At 49.5% G+C, this 17800-nt stretch overlaps 4 protein-coding genes across 4 annotated transcripts; 2 read left to right on the top strand and 2 right to left on the bottom strand.

Moving 5' to 3' along the window:
* Positions 1-1484: 1484 nt before the first annotated feature.
* Positions 1485-2675, bottom strand: COL26b_006502 (uncharacterized protein; the record flags this gene model as incomplete). Its single annotated transcript, XM_053179318.1, has 3 exons — positions 1485-2433; positions 2489-2619; positions 2670-2675. The coding sequence occupies 3 exons, from the start codon at positions 2673-2675 to the stop codon at positions 1485-1487; spliced, it is 1086 nt and encodes a 361-aa protein (XP_053036755.1).
* A 3545-nt stretch (positions 2676-6220) lies between these two features.
* On the top strand, positions 6221-7747 carry COL26b_006501 (uncharacterized protein; the record flags this gene model as incomplete). The annotated part of the gene is made up of 5 exons (XM_053179317.1): positions 6221-6294; positions 6369-6856; positions 6954-7296; positions 7352-7482; positions 7539-7747. 5 exons carry the CDS (start codon positions 6221-6223, stop codon positions 7745-7747), a joined length of 1245 nt encoding a protein of 414 aa, XP_053036754.1.
* Positions 7748-8586: 839 nt separating this feature from the next.
* Positions 8587-9261, bottom strand: COL26b_006500 (uncharacterized protein; the record flags this gene model as incomplete). The annotated part of the gene is made up of 2 exons (XM_053179316.1): positions 8587-8603; positions 8637-9261. 2 exons carry the CDS (start codon positions 9259-9261, stop codon positions 8587-8589), a joined length of 642 nt encoding a protein of 213 aa, XP_053036753.1.
* Positions 9262-11414: 2153 nt separating this feature from the next.
* Positions 11415-11961, top strand: COL26b_006499 (uncharacterized protein; the record flags this gene model as incomplete). The annotated part of the gene is made up of 2 exons (XM_053179315.1): positions 11415-11447; positions 11500-11961. 2 exons carry the CDS (start codon positions 11415-11417, stop codon positions 11959-11961), a joined length of 495 nt encoding a protein of 164 aa, XP_053036752.1.
* Positions 11962-17800: the final 5839 nt, after the last annotated feature.

Genomic DNA, 17800 nt, shown 5'->3' with positions numbered 1-17800 from the left:
AGTACCACCGCGAGAATCACATCAACATCCACTGAAGCCATGTTCTCGAGGGCAGACTTCAGCAGGCAAAGTGCCCGCTGCTTGGCTCTAAGTGCATCTTGGAAAGTCTCCGGGTGAGATGTCGTGTACGGGCCGATCGATAGAGAGCCCGCCAAGCTTGTGCTGCTTTGAGTCGGGGCCCTCGTTGTTAAGGTGCTCAAAGAACTTGATGACCGTTGACAGGCGTTTGACATGTGCAAAGCTGAACTGGCGATAATCGCCTGCAACATTATGGGCTGCTGGTACGCCATCGCAATGAGGTGGCGGAACGGATTATCATTGGGGGTGTCATAGAGAACAAAGTCCCTACAAACATCGCTTGCAACTTTCAACCAAGAATGTTAGTATGAACAGCAGCCAAGCGGGTGAAGGTAGCATACAATAGTTCAGATATCTCCTCGCTCGATAATCTAGATCTTGCGCAAGCGGGTCTATGAGCGAGCGAGGAGAGTTCGGCTTCGAGCTTGCGAACGGGGGCTGGTTTGCAGACACGATAGGAGGCCATGCCGCTTGTAGAGTCGAGGTGGTATCTCCCCTCTGAATCTTGTTCATGTTGGCGGATGTAACACCAGCCATTTTCCCACGACTCGCCATGCCAGTTTCCCACCGTAACAGAACGCCATAGCCTAGACAACTTTGACCCTTACTGGTGCATTTCAGGCAGTGCGGAAGGGATCGGTCACACTTCAAGCGGCTGCGCCTACAGTTGTGGCATGCTCTCGGCTTTGCACTCATGGCCAGGCTGTAGTATGGAATGGATAAAAAGGACAAAAAGTCGATTCGTACTTGGATAAAAATGGGGTCATTAGTGATGATGTGTGTTGTATTGTGCCCTCACGAAATCAGGCGCTAGTGTTGAAAGCCTTTCTAAGGCGGTCATCCAGGGGCATTAGTCAGCCACGTCAAGCGCAAAACGCCCCCTAGTACATTACGTGCGTAGGGGGCGAGAGCGCTGTCATCTCCGTGTAGATAAGATAGGGGAGTGGTATTTCCAGCAAACCGGACTCTTGAAGATCTTAACAAGGATTACCGCAAATCGTGCTTTACAATGTAAGATGTACTTGATGATACTGATGATGCAAACAAAACATAAGCGAACCGTCCTGCGGCTAGTGAAGTAGTCTTGTTGAAATATTTCCGGCAATTAGACACGAAATGCTGTATGTCAACCTGGAGACTACGGGATGATGGCATGGTAGGCGCGCACACCACCCGCGGTTCTCTCTGGCTAGGAAATGGGTCCAAGGAGAGAGTAATGCACAAACCAGAGATCCAATCTGAGTAGGAATTTCGGCGCCGAAGATTGCAGAATGAAACGTGATTGACTTCAAATTCCTCAAAACCGAGAAACAATCCACGTAAGGTTGGCTTGAACGAAAGTGATTTTACCGCATAGGTCTCCAAAGACCATGTGCTGCTCTATGTGTGAGTTCGTCTTCTAGTATCTACTCTAGAACACCCTCTATCATAACCTTAAACACATCCGGTCTTCCAGCCTTAACCAACTCGAACGCCTCCTCGGCCTGCTCAAACTTGTACCTATGCGTTACCAATCTCTTGACATCAATCTTGCCACCAGAAAGAAGCTCAATCGCAGCTGGGTAGCTACCGGCCTTGTACCTTATCGAGCCCTTGACGCATAGCGCCTTTGTGCAGACTGCAGTGATTGGGAAAGCAACTACGTCTTTGCCCATGCCCGCCTGCACAAACGTTCCGCCCTTCTTCGCCGCAAACACGCCGAGCTGTATACAAGCCTCCGCACCAGAGCACTCAAGCACTACATCGGCGCCATCTCCCAGACCCAACTCCTCGTTCATCCTCGCAGCGATAGTCTCTGCATGAGCCATCGGGTCAACGCCCTCTCCAGCGCGAGGAGGGGTGTACGTCGCGTCGGTGCCGTAGCTCCTGGCGACTTCGAGTCTTTTCTCTACGACGTCAACCCCGACAACCTTGCCGGCGCCCCAAAGCTTCGCCACGGCTTGACACAGGACTCCTATGGGGCCACATCCCAGAACGAGCACAGTCTGGTGCGGTCTCAGATCAGCCGTCTCGCAGATTGCACACGCCACCGAAAGAGGTTCCACCATGGCCGCCTCTTCCATGGATACGCTATCAGGGACCTTGTAACAGAAGTCCGAGGCGTTGATGTAGTACTTGGCCAGTGTACCGTCGATGGGGGGCGTTGCGGCGAAGATCATGTTCGGGCAGATGAAGTAGCTGCCGTTGCGGCAGTAGCTACACCGACGACAAGGAACGCCGGGCTCCATGGCGACTCTGTCACCGGGCTTGAGATGCGTGACGTGTTCGCCGACTTCGACTACGACGCCTGAAGATTCGTGGCCGAGGACCATGGGGCCTTTGACAACGTACTCGCCAATCCGGCCCCGTTGCCAGCTGAACAATTTATTAGATTTGCATTTACTGAGAGGGTCACAGGAGCTTGGCTTACTAGTGGACGTCGCTACCGCAGATACCGGTTTGTGAGACATGGACGAGAACATCATGGCCGTCTTTGAGTTGAGGCTTGGGCCTGTCTTCGATGACGACCTTTTTGATGTCTTTGAGAACAAATGAAGGATTCTGAGAGATGTTAAGATGGCAACTGAAGACTCGACAGATACAACACGTACCTGCATGTTGATGGATCTCACTGTCTGCGTCTGGTTGATGTGCAATAACTGTCTTAACCCATTTCCAACGTAAACGGCCCCTTTATGCCAGAACTACCCGGGTTTATGGGGCACGGCGTACTCTATTCATTGCTCAAAATATCAGTTATTTCTCAACATATGATACTCAAAGAACCACTCGCATCGTCAATGCTGTGGCCCTCGTGACGGTTAGCAACGTCTTTGTGGGTAGGGTGGCGCGTAAACTTCCTAAAACGGAAACTTTGACGACGATGCGGTCGTCGTCACATCGACTGCCATGAAACCGCCCCATTAAGCAGGCGCCAAGGTCTAGATTCCAACCGAGAATCCCACGACTTCGCGAAAAGTGGAAGTCTTCGATATCTGGGTTAGATTGTTCTTCATTTTCCCAAAAGCCCTTTTCCCCAGTGGCCCCGCCGTTTCATGGCTCGGTACGTCATAGGTCTCTTGATAGACGGTCAGTATTCCTAGTCTTGTCTGTTGTGACCGCCCCATGAAATCGGATTCACTATTTTTACACTGTTTATTATCTTGCCAGGGAAAGAGATTCACGTCCAACACCCCACTCCTGAAGCAAAGATTCGACTCGGTACCCTGTGACAATTCCAAGATCATCTTCGATCTCCCGGAGCATGCCAACCAACCTATTCCTATCCTCGGTCTGGGTGCAGCACCTCCCTGCAACATACAGGGGCTGAATGGCACGAAGTCTGACTGCATCGCAAGGAGTCCCACGCACAATGGAGATGACCTCGGACGCGTGACCTTGTAGTTTATGTTCCACGTCACGAAACGCCCGCAAAAGATCAAACGAGGTACGACCTCCGACGGCAGCGTCTCCCGGAAGCAGTTCTGATGGACGGTGAATCAGCAGAAGCATGCACGCCATGTGATAGTACATCATCGTGGTAGCACATAGGTCGTTGCTGAACCAAAGTTCACGACTGAAGAGGTCGGGTGCGGTCTCGCTTGAACCCCTATCCGTGAAGAAAGTGCCGTCCGCAAGGAAAGACGGGGATATCGTCTGAAACCAGGCTTGGAAATGGTCTTCAAGTGACATGAAAGCCAATCTTGGTTGAATCAGCATTGTCTCAAGATGTGACGACGGTACTAGATAGTTGATCAGTTTGCACAAGTATCGTATCAGAGTGTAGGATAAAGCTTTATCCCTCGCGTGTTCCGCTGTGTTTGCAAGGCTGTTTGGGCTAGCGCCTGTGGTCAGACTCCCATCATCTTCAATCAAAAGACCCATGTTACGCCAGAGAGCGAGATTCTCTGTATCAATACGTGTTCTTCTGTGTGATACGACTGGAGAATGGGTTAACGAGGGCCCGGAAACAAACCGGTATTTGCTTCACTTACAGGATTCCTCGAGGTCGTTCACAACAAAGTTCCAAAATCCGGCCTTGACTTGCATGATGTCTTTCGTAAACGGATAGACTGCCTCGAACATGGGGTCGGGATGGAGTAGCCGTCCATCGTCGATGAGATCGAGCAGCTTGGAGAAACCGAACAAGTGGCCAGACCACGCGTCTCTATTGGCACTTATTTGCTCATACTGGATTAAGATGCAAGTCCCGAGGAGTCTTACGATGGGGTCCTCTCCATCTGCTCGTATCATGAGATTCCCCTGCGACAGTGACGTCGGCGGTGAGGCATAATTCTGGGCGGGGTGTTCTGAAGTGATTGACTTCACTAGCGTTTGTATCGCCTTCTCATAGTATTTCGCCCCATACCACATCAGCCCCAGTGGACCGCGCTGGAGTTTAGCGGCAATTCCCTGTTGAGTCTTGCCGGTAATAATTGTCGACAAGGGACTTCGCATCTGGCCAAGTTGTTTGGCGGCAACGGCACAGGCTGCGTAGCGGAGTATCGGGTGGTCTCGGGCTAAGGTCAAAACTTCCCGGCTGAAGACTTCATAACGATAAAGCAGATCCATCCTGTGTTGACATTTCAGCAGCTAGACTCATAGGCCAACTTCGTATTGGATTACGCACCATGGGGCTATGCACTCTGAGTAGTGTCTAAGGAGGAATAGTTCTTCTTGAGTATTTCTGAGAGGGTCAACCGCAGATGCTTCAAGCTGTGCAGGCGAGCCTTCGAGATGAACTTCGAACCCCACACTTAGATGGTCTTGTTCCAGGTGCGGGTCGTCGGTAGTTGGGGAGGGTTGTCCTTCTCCGGCTCCGTCAATAGTCGCTGGTTCACTGTCATTGCGGGCGTCGTCTGCATCGATTGTTTCTTCTCGATAGACGCTAGTATTGACTCGTGAGCCAGACGCAGGTAAGTTCACTGCACTCACTGCTTAGCCTATCAGCAAAAGACAGCCGTAAATGAAGGGTTCAGTTGTTTACCGGCTTCATCATTCTGAAGTGGGGCATTTGACGCCGTCTCGGATGTGACAATCACGTTGTTGGCATCTGCTTGGTCACCTTGGACCGAGTCATTGAACCGAATCGATAGTTCGTGTTGCCTGAAAATCGAATCTTGGATTCGACAGTTGCGATTCGCCTTCCGGCAGTGACCACACTGGGGTTGCTGCTCGTCACACTTGATCTTGCGTCTGCGGCATTCTGGGCTGCATGTCAATCAGCAGATGCCATGCGCCGTCCAGCGAATCACGCATGCACTTACCAGCCTTTCCGTGATCGCTTTCTTCCCCGCATTCGTTCTGAGTGTCTGGCTCCGCTGCTTGGCAATGGCATTGGTTGATCTCGAAAGCGTTCAACGAAGACGTTGTCAGTCGCACAAATTTCTGGATTCGGTAGTTTAGGGTTGAAGTCAGTCAAAAAAAAGCCGGGCAACTAAGAAACCCGCCGTCTACCTACTCATCAGTGCAGTCAACCTCGCGTAGGAAAACAACGCGTAATCTTCCTAAAACCGTTAGCGCGTTTCTCCGAAGTTGGCTCCTCTCCCCCTGAACACATTATTGATGCATGGTCTACCCGGCATCTGATCACTGACGCAAGGCCGACCCCACGGGGAAGACGTCGGGCCATTTCGCTTTATTCCGCTCAGTCTTTACCCCGGATTTGTGCCGTAAAAGTATATTTATATATTTGAACAGAAACCTATTGAGGCTAATGATGGCTGGTCATGCTGAAGCCTTCCGCTAAGCAGCAATCATCCCAAACTTGAAATCTGGACCCTCGAAGCCAACGACTATGGTCACCTCAACAAGAAAGCAGCCGTATTTTGGGCTCACTGGAAAATGGCTCACATATTGGATCACCTTCGCCTGTTCAACAGACATGCTTCTGTTTGGCTATGATCAGGCGTCAGTCGTGACCCCCTAACAAGGCACACCCCAACTAAAGCAATTCTGACAATGAAGAAACAGGTCCTTCAGCGGTGTCATTGTGACCGACAACTTCCTCGAGGTGCATGATTTAGTTGGCCCGGAGAAGACACAAATACTCTCGACCGTCACTGCAATTTACGATATTGGATGCTTTCTCGGGGCCATTGTCGCCTTTACAATCGGCGAGCGACTCGGCAGAACCAAATCCATCATCGTAGGCACGGCAATCATGACCATCGGGGCTATCTTGAAATGCACATCGTATAGCCTGGCACAGATGTTCGTTGGCCGTATCATTTTGGGGTAAGTATAAAGGGATGAAGTTGCGCTTTCACTTATTTGTCCATCACACCTACTAATTACTTCGTCAACCGCAGAGTTGGAAACGGTATCAACACAGCCACCGCCCCGATCTGGCAGACCGAGACAGCACCTGCACATTGGCGAGGCAAGTTGGTCATGTTCGAGATGATGATGAACATCGCGGGCTTCTCCTTATGCAACTGGATCAATTACGGCCTCTCCTTTGCCGGCGGTGCTGTTGCCTGGCGATTTCCGCTTGCCTTCCAGTTCGTCTTCATCATTGCGCTATTCGCAACGGTGCCTTGGCTTCCTGAATCTCCCAGATGGTTGATGTCACATGGGCGAGAGGCAGAGGCAACTGAAGTCTTAGCCTGCCTTGAGGCAAAGCCGCAAGATGACGTGTATGTTGTTTCGCAGAAGGAAGAGATCCTCTTCAGCATAAACTACGAGCGAGAGCATCAAATCAGATGGCGAGATCTTTTGCGGCCACAGCCTGAGGCGACCAAACCACTCCGACGACTCATCTTGGGAGCTGGAACCCAATTCATTCAGCAGTTCGAGGGTAAGTGATACTTTACAGCTTCTTCACAGCTACTGATAGCGTCAAGGAATCAACATCATGTCTTATTACCTCCCTACCGTTTTGATCACCGCTGTAGGACTGCCGACCGAGCTAGCTCGACTGCTAACCGCTGTCAACTCCGTGACCTACCTCATCTTCTCATGCGTCTCGATTACGCTTGTGGAGAAATGGGGTCGAAGAGGATTGATGCTCATCTCAACTGCAGGACAGGGCTTGTCTTTCCTAGTCATCACCATTCTACTTAGATTCGGTGAGGCGGGAGGCAACCGGAAAGCAGCAGAAGGGTCTATCGTATTTTTCTTTTTGTACTACATTGCTTTTGGAGTGGGCATGCTGGGGATTCCTTGGCTTTACCCTACCGAGATCAACTCCATCGCTATGCGTACAAAGGGTGCTGCTGTAGCAACTGCTACAAATTGGTAAGATACTTCCTATGGCTGGGAAGGAATAAAAATGAGCTGATGATAATTCCAGGATCACGAACTATGTGATCGTTCAGATCACACCCATTGGCATTCAAAACCTGGGTTGGAAATTCTGGATCGTCTTCACTGTCTTGAATGCCGCCTTCCTACCCGTCATCTACCTATTTTATCCGGAGACAGGTATGTTTGGATCACAGAAGTAACAATGGTAGCGTCATCTAACGTGGTGTTTCTAGCAAACCGGACGCTCGAAGATCTTGACGAGTACTACCGCAACAACCCTCCACTCGTTGTCATCGGTGATAAGGATGCCATTGGAACCAAAAGACCTCAGAAGTATGTCGACCACGAGGAAGCTCAAGTGGAACGTGTCGCCCACGAAGACGGCGTCACTGAAGCGGCAGACAAGAAGACATCACGGACTGAAGCACGTCATGTGGAGTGAGCGGTGAATGGAGAAGTGAAGTATTTTACCGTACGGGTTGAAGCTTATCTAAAGGTTATGGCAATGAATGAGGTGTACATTGTGTGAATCATTTTCTACGAAGTGACTTTCAGAAAGTAATGTGAATTCTTTTCAATGAATCGCAAGTCTCCCTCAAGCGAATCAGACTCGTAGTCTACATGCGGCTTTTTGAAAGAAGAGAACAGTCCGCTTCATGCAATGTAAGATCTGAGCCTACTACATTGGCAGGCTGCTGGAAACAAAATCATAGACATAGATGTGAATGATCTATGTGTAGATAGCATAGCGACTTTTCGATTCCTGCAAATATGCATGTGCGCGATGCCATGGCCAATACTGAGGCTTACCATATGCTTTCTCTGTCTATCTCGAGGTAGGTTCTCTATGGATGTCAAAGTGATTCTGGGTCTACGGCACAGCTCCCCTCCGTCGCAAAGGTTAAGATAACGACAAGTTCACCCAATTTGTAAGCTTTGGGAATCACAGTATGCGGACACTTTGACCTATGCGGCTATGCCCTCCCTCATTCAAGAAAACCGGCACGGGCAACCTATTCGATTGGATTGCACTGCTGGCGTAGATCCTCGTATTTATGTCAAAGTATATCCTCCATCAACGATGATATCCGCCCCCGTCATATAACAGCACGAATCACCGGCCAAGAACACATAAATCTTCATCTTGTTAGCAATAAGGCAGAATACTGCGCGAGATGTTTGAATAACTCACGCCTTTGAGTTCCGATGCGTCGGCCATTCGTTTGCCAGGAATCATCTCCATCCATTTGTCGAAACGCTCTTTCGGTTGAATGTACAACACTACAACACGTTAAAGTCTGAAATACCAGTCTTTGCGAATGGCAACTCACTGTCAGTCTCGATGAATCCAGGAGACACGCAGTTGACTCGGGCGAAATCCACCCATTCGACAGCCAAGCTCTTTGCCAGATGCACAGCTGCCGCCTTGGAAGAATTATACGCAGCCTGCCTCTGGGGGATGTTGACGAGAGTTGCGCTGACTGACGTCGTGATGATCAGGTTTCCACGCCCCTGCTGCTTGAAAATCTTTCCAGCAGCTTGAGCAGTCCACATGACACCGTCGAGATTGACACTGTTGTTGTCTTTCCACGTCTCCTCAGTATATTCCAGACTGGGGATATCGGCACAGACGCCAGAGTTGGCAACCATGATATCCAATCGTCCAAAGTCAGCGACGATCTGGTCAACAGTTGCAGCTATTGAGGCACGGGATCGCACATCGCTCTGGTAAGCCACGACTTTGACACCGGTATCTTTAGCGATTTGGCTCGCCGTCTCTTCGGCCTGTTTGTTGGTTGCATAGATAAGAGCAACATCGGCGCCGGCCTCAGCTAGACCTTTGACGATCTCCAGGCCGATGCCTCTGGCGCCGCCAGTGACTGCAGCAACCTTGCCTTTCAGGGAGAACTGCGAAAGCACAGGTGCAGAGGGATTGGGTGGTTTGTACAGGGGCATAATGGGCAAAGTTTCTCTGTTGGATGTCGATGTCAAGTAAGTTTTCTCGGTGGTAGAGCCGCGTAGTGGTGAGATTGAGGAATAAGTACCTAGTTGAATGTTGTTACACCGGCCCGCTTGCAAAAATAGGTGTCAGGAAGTCGACAAAATGCTTCACAGGTTGCGAGGCGGTCGAGAGTTCCCCCACACAGTGACGCCAATATTGCCCAATTAGGCATATTTTGCGGCCTCCAAGTGCGGGGTGCACCACCATGATCGCACCCCCTCCACCGATCTATCAACGGGCAAGCAAGAAATGTTCGCGTGACATCAATTGGTGGGGCCTTTAGTGCTTCAAATATCCGTTCATGTACGCTGAGCTCTGTGGGTTGGACAGTCTTGTGATCACCTTCCCATATTTGCTTTCCATCCCTCATGACATTTCTCATTACATTGGTTGCTGCAGTCCGTTCCTGCAAAGTCTATTGAACCGAAATGTCACCCGATGAATCATCCGCCCCGACTTTGACACTACCTAATATCGGGATTCATATTGACCCAGACCATAATCTTTGGCTGGACAAAGCCGCACCCACTCTCGAGGACGTCAAATCTAGAGCAAGCTTACAAGCCGGAGAAGTAACAGTTGCTGTGAAAACTACAGGCATATGCGGGTAAGTACAACTGACATTCGACGAACCCGAATGTAGAATATCGAGACAATACATCTTATGTATCGAATCCAGTAGTCCATCAAATCTGTCCATCAGGTCTTACCAAAGTTCATTGAGCTAACCTCCAAATCACTAGATCTGACGTCCATTTCTGGAAGCATGGTGGCATTGGTCCGTGGCAAGTCAAAGGTCCGCATATACTTGGTCACGAATCAGCCGGCGTGGTTGTCGCGGTACACCCTACGGTCACTCGTCTGCAGCCAGGCGATCGAGTTGCTATCGAGCCTCATATTATTTGCAACTCATGCGAGCCTTGCCTAACAGGAAGGTACAATGGCTGCAAGAATTTGCTCTTTCGATCAAGCCCGCCGTCTCATGGTCTTTTGCGACGATACGTCAACCACCCTGAAGTCTGGTGCCACAAGATTGGGAGTCTGTCGTTCAACGAGGGTGCTCTCCTTGAACCCCTGAGCGTCGCACTGACTGGAGTGACTCGGTCAGGGGTCAAGATCGGTGACCCCGTCCTTATATGCGGCGCTGGCCCCATCGGCTTGATCACGCTCGATGTCTGCCGAGCAGCAGGCGCATATCCAATCGTAATCACAGACATCGATTCTTCTAGGCTGGACTTCGCCAAGACGATCATGCCTGAGGTCATCGTTCACAGAGTACAGAAAGACGAGACCCCCGAAGACTTCGAAAAGGCCGTCAGAAAGTCACTAGGAGAGAGTGTTGAAATCGCCGTCGCATTGGAATGTACAGGTGTGCAGAGTTCAGTCTGTAACGCAATACAGACCGTCAAATTTGGGGGAAAAGTCTTCATTATCGGTGTAGGGAAGGAAAAGATGGAGATCCCCTTCATGCGATGCAGTGCGAATGAGGTGGATATCCAATTCCAGCAGCGGTATGTCAATATGTGGCCAAGAGCGATAAGAGTGATGGCGAGTGGAATGGTGGACTTGAAGCGGCTTGTAACACATACGTTCACTTTGGAAAATGGGATTGAGGCGTTCAAGACTGCATCTGATCCCCACAGTGGATCGATCAAAGTGTTGATCCAGTCTTAAAATAGGTAGCAAGGGTGAATTGACTTCGTTTGATTTTGCGCCCTTCGTATTTATGATTAGAAGATGTCTTTTGCTCTAGACCTTCGAAGCTCTGCTAAGCACAGTTGGTACACTGGCCCATTTACCGGCGAATTGTTGTATGAATTGCAGGCGGTTTTGGCACAGGCAATCAACCACAGGGCGCGCCCTGCGGGTCTGTAGGAAGGGTGCCCTATGGTACTGACTTGCATCCACTAATGGGGTTGGTATCCATCTCTGGTAGTCCACCAGATCAAGATTTCCTGGCTAGGCCATGGCATGCGTGTCCGGCCGGCCGGTTATATTTGGACGACCTCCAATGTTTATCGACGATCTTTCAACATTTACATACGACTCTGGTCCAAAACGATATTTACACCTGGCCCTGCTTCTATTACCGGCATTGACTGACATCATGGTTAAACTCGAATTCTTCGCTGTGGATCATGTAAGTCTGATGCACTCCAGACGCACGCAACGACACTCACAGTTCGTATTAGTGGCTTGCCGAGCGATCAAAGTCTGCCCATCACAACCTAGCTCATACCTCAGCGCACCCAGTATCTATCTCAGAGCTTGAATCAATTGCTAGTAGAGAGAACCACGACGACTTCCTCCCTTCTCTTCTATCTCAGCCTCTCGACTACCCTGCAGATTTTGCCGGCCTGCCCTCCCTGCGGAAGAAGATCGCGAAACTGTATTCAGATGACTTGCCATTTGTAAATGTATTGACGACCGCCAGCGGATCCCTTGCCAATTTCATTGTTTTCTATGCTTTGATTGGCCCCGGGGATCATGTCATCGTCACTTCTCCTGGTTATCCCCAGCTGCAAGCTGTCCCGGGCTCGTTAGGTGCAGAAGTGAGCTATTGGAAGGCCAAGGCCAATGACAAGTGGAGCTTCGACCCCAAGGAGCTAGAAGGACTTGTTAAGGCGAACACCAAAATGATCGTGATCAAGTGAGTTTGGCTCATTAGCGAAATGCTAAGACTTGAACTAATCATGGGAACTAAAATACAGCAATCCTCTCAATCCCCTGGGAACTGTCCTCTCCGACGTAGAACTGCGCAAGATCATCGAGATTGCTTCTAAACATTCTATCATCGTGTTTTCCGACGAGATCTACCGGCCGATTTTCTACCCCTCAGATGGCGACAGATATGATACTCCGCCTTCCATTATCTCTTTAGGCTATGAAAATACGATAGCCACATGCGCCCTATCAAAGAGCTATTCCCTTGCGGGAATCCGCATCGGTTGGTTGGCGTCCCATAGCCGAAACATCATTGAACTTTGCGACAATGCTCGGGCTTATTGCCTCATTACAACAAGCCAGTTGGATGAACGCGTTGCCGATTTCGCACTGCATTCAAAACGCTCCGCCGCCATCATACAGCGGAATATTTTGCAGGCAGAGAGGAACAAGTTCATCGTGCAAGCTTTTATTGACAAATATCCCGATATTTGCAGTTGGGTTGCACCTGCAGGAGCAGCCATGGGATTCATCAAATTCACGCGAGAAGGAAAGCTGGTGGATGATGTAAATCTGTGTAAAATGCTTCATGAGGAGGAGGGAGTCCTTCTAGTCCCAGGAACCTGCTTTGGGAAGGAATTCGCAGGTTGGGTTCGCATTGGTCTTGGCATGCCATCCGATCGGCTTAGAGAGGGCTTGGAAGTGGTGTGTAAGTTTATCTCAAATCGCTATGGGGGCATAGCCCTGGCTTCAACGAGGTGAAGCGGAAGGATTTGGCGCTGACTTTGACACGCAATAAATGCTGATTCACCATATGCACATTGACTGGGTTACAATCTGTCTCAAAAAAACATACTGTTGAGGCCCGAATGATGGATTGCTTCAGCTTAAACATTCATCCGAGCATGGTAATGACGCATTGTCTATGTGACTCAGTGACTAAAGTTTCGAGAGTCGAAATTACTCAACTTCTGGACGAGACGACCATGGACCTATTGAAAGCGACGCACGGCTCAGACAGTGCCAATTGAAGCGGCTTGTATTACCTTCCCCTGATCGCTGTATACAGAATGAGTCACTATGATTCATTTGATATCACGATGTAAGTGGACATCATACATACCGTGAAAGTAATATTTGAACCCTGAGATATTTCCGGGGTCCTTGGAAGATTGACAATCAACCACGAGAACTTCATGGTCTCTCAGCACTTCAAGATCAAAATGGTTGGCGAAAGTATTGCCGTTGGAGTCATTGGGGCAACTGGCAAGACGGGCCAGTCTGTGGTCGATGGTTTGCTTAGGTCCGATCTCAATTTCGTAAGCTTGATCCATACCACCCATCTCAATTCCTCTCTTGACATTCAGCACACAGGTTGTTACCTCCTTCACTCGAAAATCATCGGTTGGTAGCGCGGCAAATCAGAAGCTGAAGGACAAGGGCGTCGGGGTTTCGGGCTATGACCCAGACGGCCCGAGAGAGACACTTGCCGCCCAACTGAGAGGCATTGATGTTTTGATTTCCTGTATAACCTGGGAACATCTCCATCAACAACTGAATTGGATCGATGCAGCTAAAGCGGCTGGCGTGAAGCGTTTTGTACCCTCAGAGTGGGTTGGGCCAGCACCCAGGGGTGTGATTGACATCAAAGACCAGGTGAGAAGGCTGGACCCTCGCTCCCACCCCTCCCAAAGGAAAAGAGAATTTATGACTAAACGAAATTAGAAATTGGAAATTCTCGGTGCTATCCAGAGAGCGGGGTTGCCATACACCATTATTGATGTCGGTTGCTGGTTCCAGGTCTTTGTTCCCAAGATACCTTCTGGCAGATCAGATCATGCGCACATGAAGTACATTGACCATCGCATTGTAGAAGATGGGAACCAACGTTTTGCATTGACTGACATGGCAGACGTTGGACAGTATGTCGCACAAATAATCGGAGATGATCGAACTCTCAACAGACGTGTTCTAGCATATACCGAGCTTCTGAGCATGAACGGTATATGGGGCACGATGGCTACAATCAGCGGTGAAGAGCCCCCAAAAGACTATGTAGGTTCAGCACGGTAATTTACTCCGCATTTTCTGACAGTGACATTGACAGGTCTCTGAAGCCGAGCTACACCAAATCATTGAGACCTCTGGCGGGAGGCTCAAGGAAAGTTCTGAGGGGGTAACACATCCAAGCAACATCATGGACATTGCCCAATACAACATGGGACAGTACCGCCTTTCTTGGTGCGTTAGAGGGGACAATACACCGCAGTACGCTGATTACTTGGGATACTTGGACTTTTGGAAGCTCTTCCCAGAATTTGAGAAAGGTAGAACTCTTGAACAATTCTTTCTACACATAATCAACGGAGGGTCACCAGGATATGTCATGGCATAGTAGAGATATTGGATACTCGTAAACAAATAGTGCTCCCGTTTGGAATATTTATCAATCTAAAGTAGAGACCCCAGAGCCTGATCAGACCACGTGTGACCTTTTCGTTTCATTGTTTGGTGAAAGGCTTTTGCCCAAAGACAACGTGACTGAGAAGAACTGTCAGAAAAGATTGCGAGCTTTAAAAAATGGCGCATCATACTAACATATCGAACAAGGCATGGAAAGCGTTTGTTTTCAACTCGTTGCGAACACCTGCAAGGAGCGACTGTACCTCCTCACTTGACTTCCCGAGAACTCCACAGAATAGTTTCAGGGAGAATCCTTCTAGACCTTCCAAAACTTGCGCCAAGTTAAGAAGCCCTATGTCCTTGTAATGCCGCTTCTTTGCCCAAGGCCCGATAGGGACCTTGAATTTCTGATGGGCCACGTTGTTGAATCCTCCGTGTCCCCTCACCCAGCCTTCGAGCTGAGGGCCTGGGGCCGGGTCTCGTCCAATAGCCTTCAGCGTCTGAACGAAGGTTTGGTTCCACTTGTATGTGAAATGTTCAGGCTTGTATGAACCGTCGTCGGAATAGTATTCGACGCTCATGTCCTGGAACTCGGCCCAGCCCCCGGGGTTGAGGTTGCTGGCATTCTATTAGATCTCTTTCAAAGAATTGAAAAGAGTCTTCGTACGATAAACATACTCATGAATGTTTTTGACTAAACTTGGCCAGTCACCAATTGAGGCCGCCATGTACCTGCACATGATGTAGTCGTACTTCGGGCCGACCCATGGGCTCTCAACATCATCTATCTCGAACTTGACATTTGGCGGGACCCTTTTGTCTCAGCTCCTATATCAGACTGCGTCAATATCATGAGTAAAGCTACTTACCACAGTGGTTGGTTCGCACTCAGATCGTTGCCAATGATCTGCCAGTTGTACAAGGTTAAGGCTTCATACTTAGGGTCTTGTTTGAAGCGGGATTGTTTACCTCTGCATTCGGAAAAAAGTCACTTGCTTCGATAGTCCCTGCTTTTGCTTAGTAAAGAGACCAATCCCATCAGGGAGGCATGGATTCGTACAGATTCCTGTTCCAGTACCGATATCAAGGATTCGATGAACCTTAGGCGTCTCTACAGGCGCCAGGTAGAGCTTATTGCCAATCACTCTTGTAATGAGCGCATGTGCCATGTCGAGCCGGTCTGACTCTGTCTCATCGTTGGGGAGAACGTAAGCTAGGTCACCTGAAGTCAGCAATCAATGTAAGTCGAAAGAATGATTTGTTCCGAGATGCCAATGCAAGGGCGAGGACATGGAACAAAACAACTTACATCCTGACCTGAACGCATGATATCGCCGTCCATATTCCATTGGATAGTCGATTACACTTGATGTCAAGGAAGAGGTGTAGCTTGAGCTACATTTCGACCTCTGTTAACATGGAACATACGACTATGATATCCGGATCCCATCCACATACATGCGGTCGTCGATTGATGGTGCATCATTGCCCTTCCCGGTGTCAGTTGACCATACATGATGAATGAAAAGACATCATACCGTTTCAGCCTCATCAGCCTCGAGAGGTCCGTCTTGCACCGCACCTACTGACATAGATGGTGCATCAATAGAGCCGAGGAATGCTCGAGTAGTTGACGACTCAGCTAGCCTGGATTCCGCGGGTGACCCAATGTGCTTCTCCGAAGTTTCGGCCATCTCGTTGATCGTTGAAAGGGGCCTCTTGCTTTGACTGGGAAGGTGAATTGCGTCCACTGACGTAAATTATTGAAAAGAGGGGTAGGATCGATAGTTGTGGGTTGGGTGAGGAGACGGGTTTTGTAATGCAACGCATTCACTCAACAATGGCGTTGTGGAACATTTACTATTGGCCAACTCGGCTAGATTGCGCTGCATTCGGACATGTAAAGGCAAATTGCAACTGGACCATCACTCTTGCGGTCAGAAAGTCTTGGACCCTGTTCGTAGATCTTAGGAGGCCCGCAACCCAATCTGACTAAGACAGAGGCTGCTGCGGGGCGATCAGCTGGTACGCCACAAGTACCACAAGGCTTCAAGCGGCATGAATACTCGCCGAACAACATGTGACGCCAATTCTTATCAGTTTACTCAGTGAATTGATTGCCAATTGGCTCTGAGAGAAAGCTAAGAAAAACTTGTCGGCTGGTGCTGCGATGGTGAACGGTGGAGTAGTAGTCAAAGAGGACTTGGATTCGACTCCTTGCTGGAAGTATTTATTCTTACTTTCCTGTCCGTCTCATTGCAGTTTGTGTGTCAATTGAAGTTTCATCGATATCATCTGACTTATATTTCCATGGAAGAATTATCAATCAGACCGAAAGGAGCCGTGATGTCAGGAACAGAATCTAAGGACAAAACCCATCCGCAGAATTTGGCATGATGATCCCTGAGTCAATAAATCCTTCGTAATTCCAGTAGTCGCTCTGTGTTCCTTGCCCATCGACAGGAGCGTCCCCTGAAAACTTTGCCGTCCAGTAGGTGCTACCCTGGGTGTACTTGGACCAGACGTACAATCCGTTGTTCAGATTCCTAGCCCTGCTAGCACAAGTGTTGTTGTTCACCGCTTGAATTGACCATTCGCCAATGAAGACGGGAAACTTGCCATCTCCAACAGAGCTTTTGGCATCTTCACAGATGAAGCTTGGTAAATTCTCCGAGGTGGTCGGTCTACCAGCGAAGTAGTAATGATGTTCGTCAAAAACAAGATTCTCGCCAGCGTCGAAGTATGGTGACCAGAAAGACTCGGGCCGAAAGCTGCCTTGAAACATAACGGGAATATGAGGGTTCACGGCTTGAACCCGAGCAAGGACTCCGTTGATGTATTTCGCCACCCATGCAGCGCCATTCTCACTGAGAGCTTCAGGTGTACCGAACTTGGAGAAATCGCGGTTGTCGACTGGCTCATTGATAGGTGCAAGGGTGTAGGATTGGGGATATCCCGAGTCTTCAATAAATCGTACCACGGCATCGACAGCCTGGTAAGAATAGTCCAGAGCAGTTTGATTGTTGAACCAGCCGTAGCTCCCGTCTTTCTCCCCGATACCGAGACCGTTGATCCCGCCAGGAAGGGAGTGAATATCGATGACAATGTGCATGTTGTGTTTGGTAATGGCATATGTCGCAATCGTCCTCAAAAATTCGACTTGGCTTCCGCTGTACAACTGAGATCCGGGAACCTTAATCCAAGCGGCGTAGTTGGTTGGGATGCGTAGAATTTCGACGCCAGCCTTGGCCAATTTGTCAATGTCGGATGGTCGAAAGAATGTTGCATATCTCCTCTCCAATACCGGACCGCACTGCGAGCCGAGCCGAACGCATAAACCCCACTCGTCGGTGGTGTTGCCGCCGTACGTATCCCAGAACCCAGCATCGAGGACAGCCTCCTGAACCAGCCAGCCCCCAAGGTTTA

The sequence above is a fragment of the Colletotrichum chrysophilum genome (genome assembly GCF_026319265.1).
Source record: "Colletotrichum chrysophilum strain AFK26 chromosome Unknown scaffold_48, whole genome shotgun sequence".
NCBI lineage: Eukaryota > Fungi > Ascomycota > Sordariomycetes > Glomerellales > Glomerellaceae > Colletotrichum > Colletotrichum chrysophilum.
This window is presented reverse-complemented; position numbering and strand designations above follow the sequence as displayed.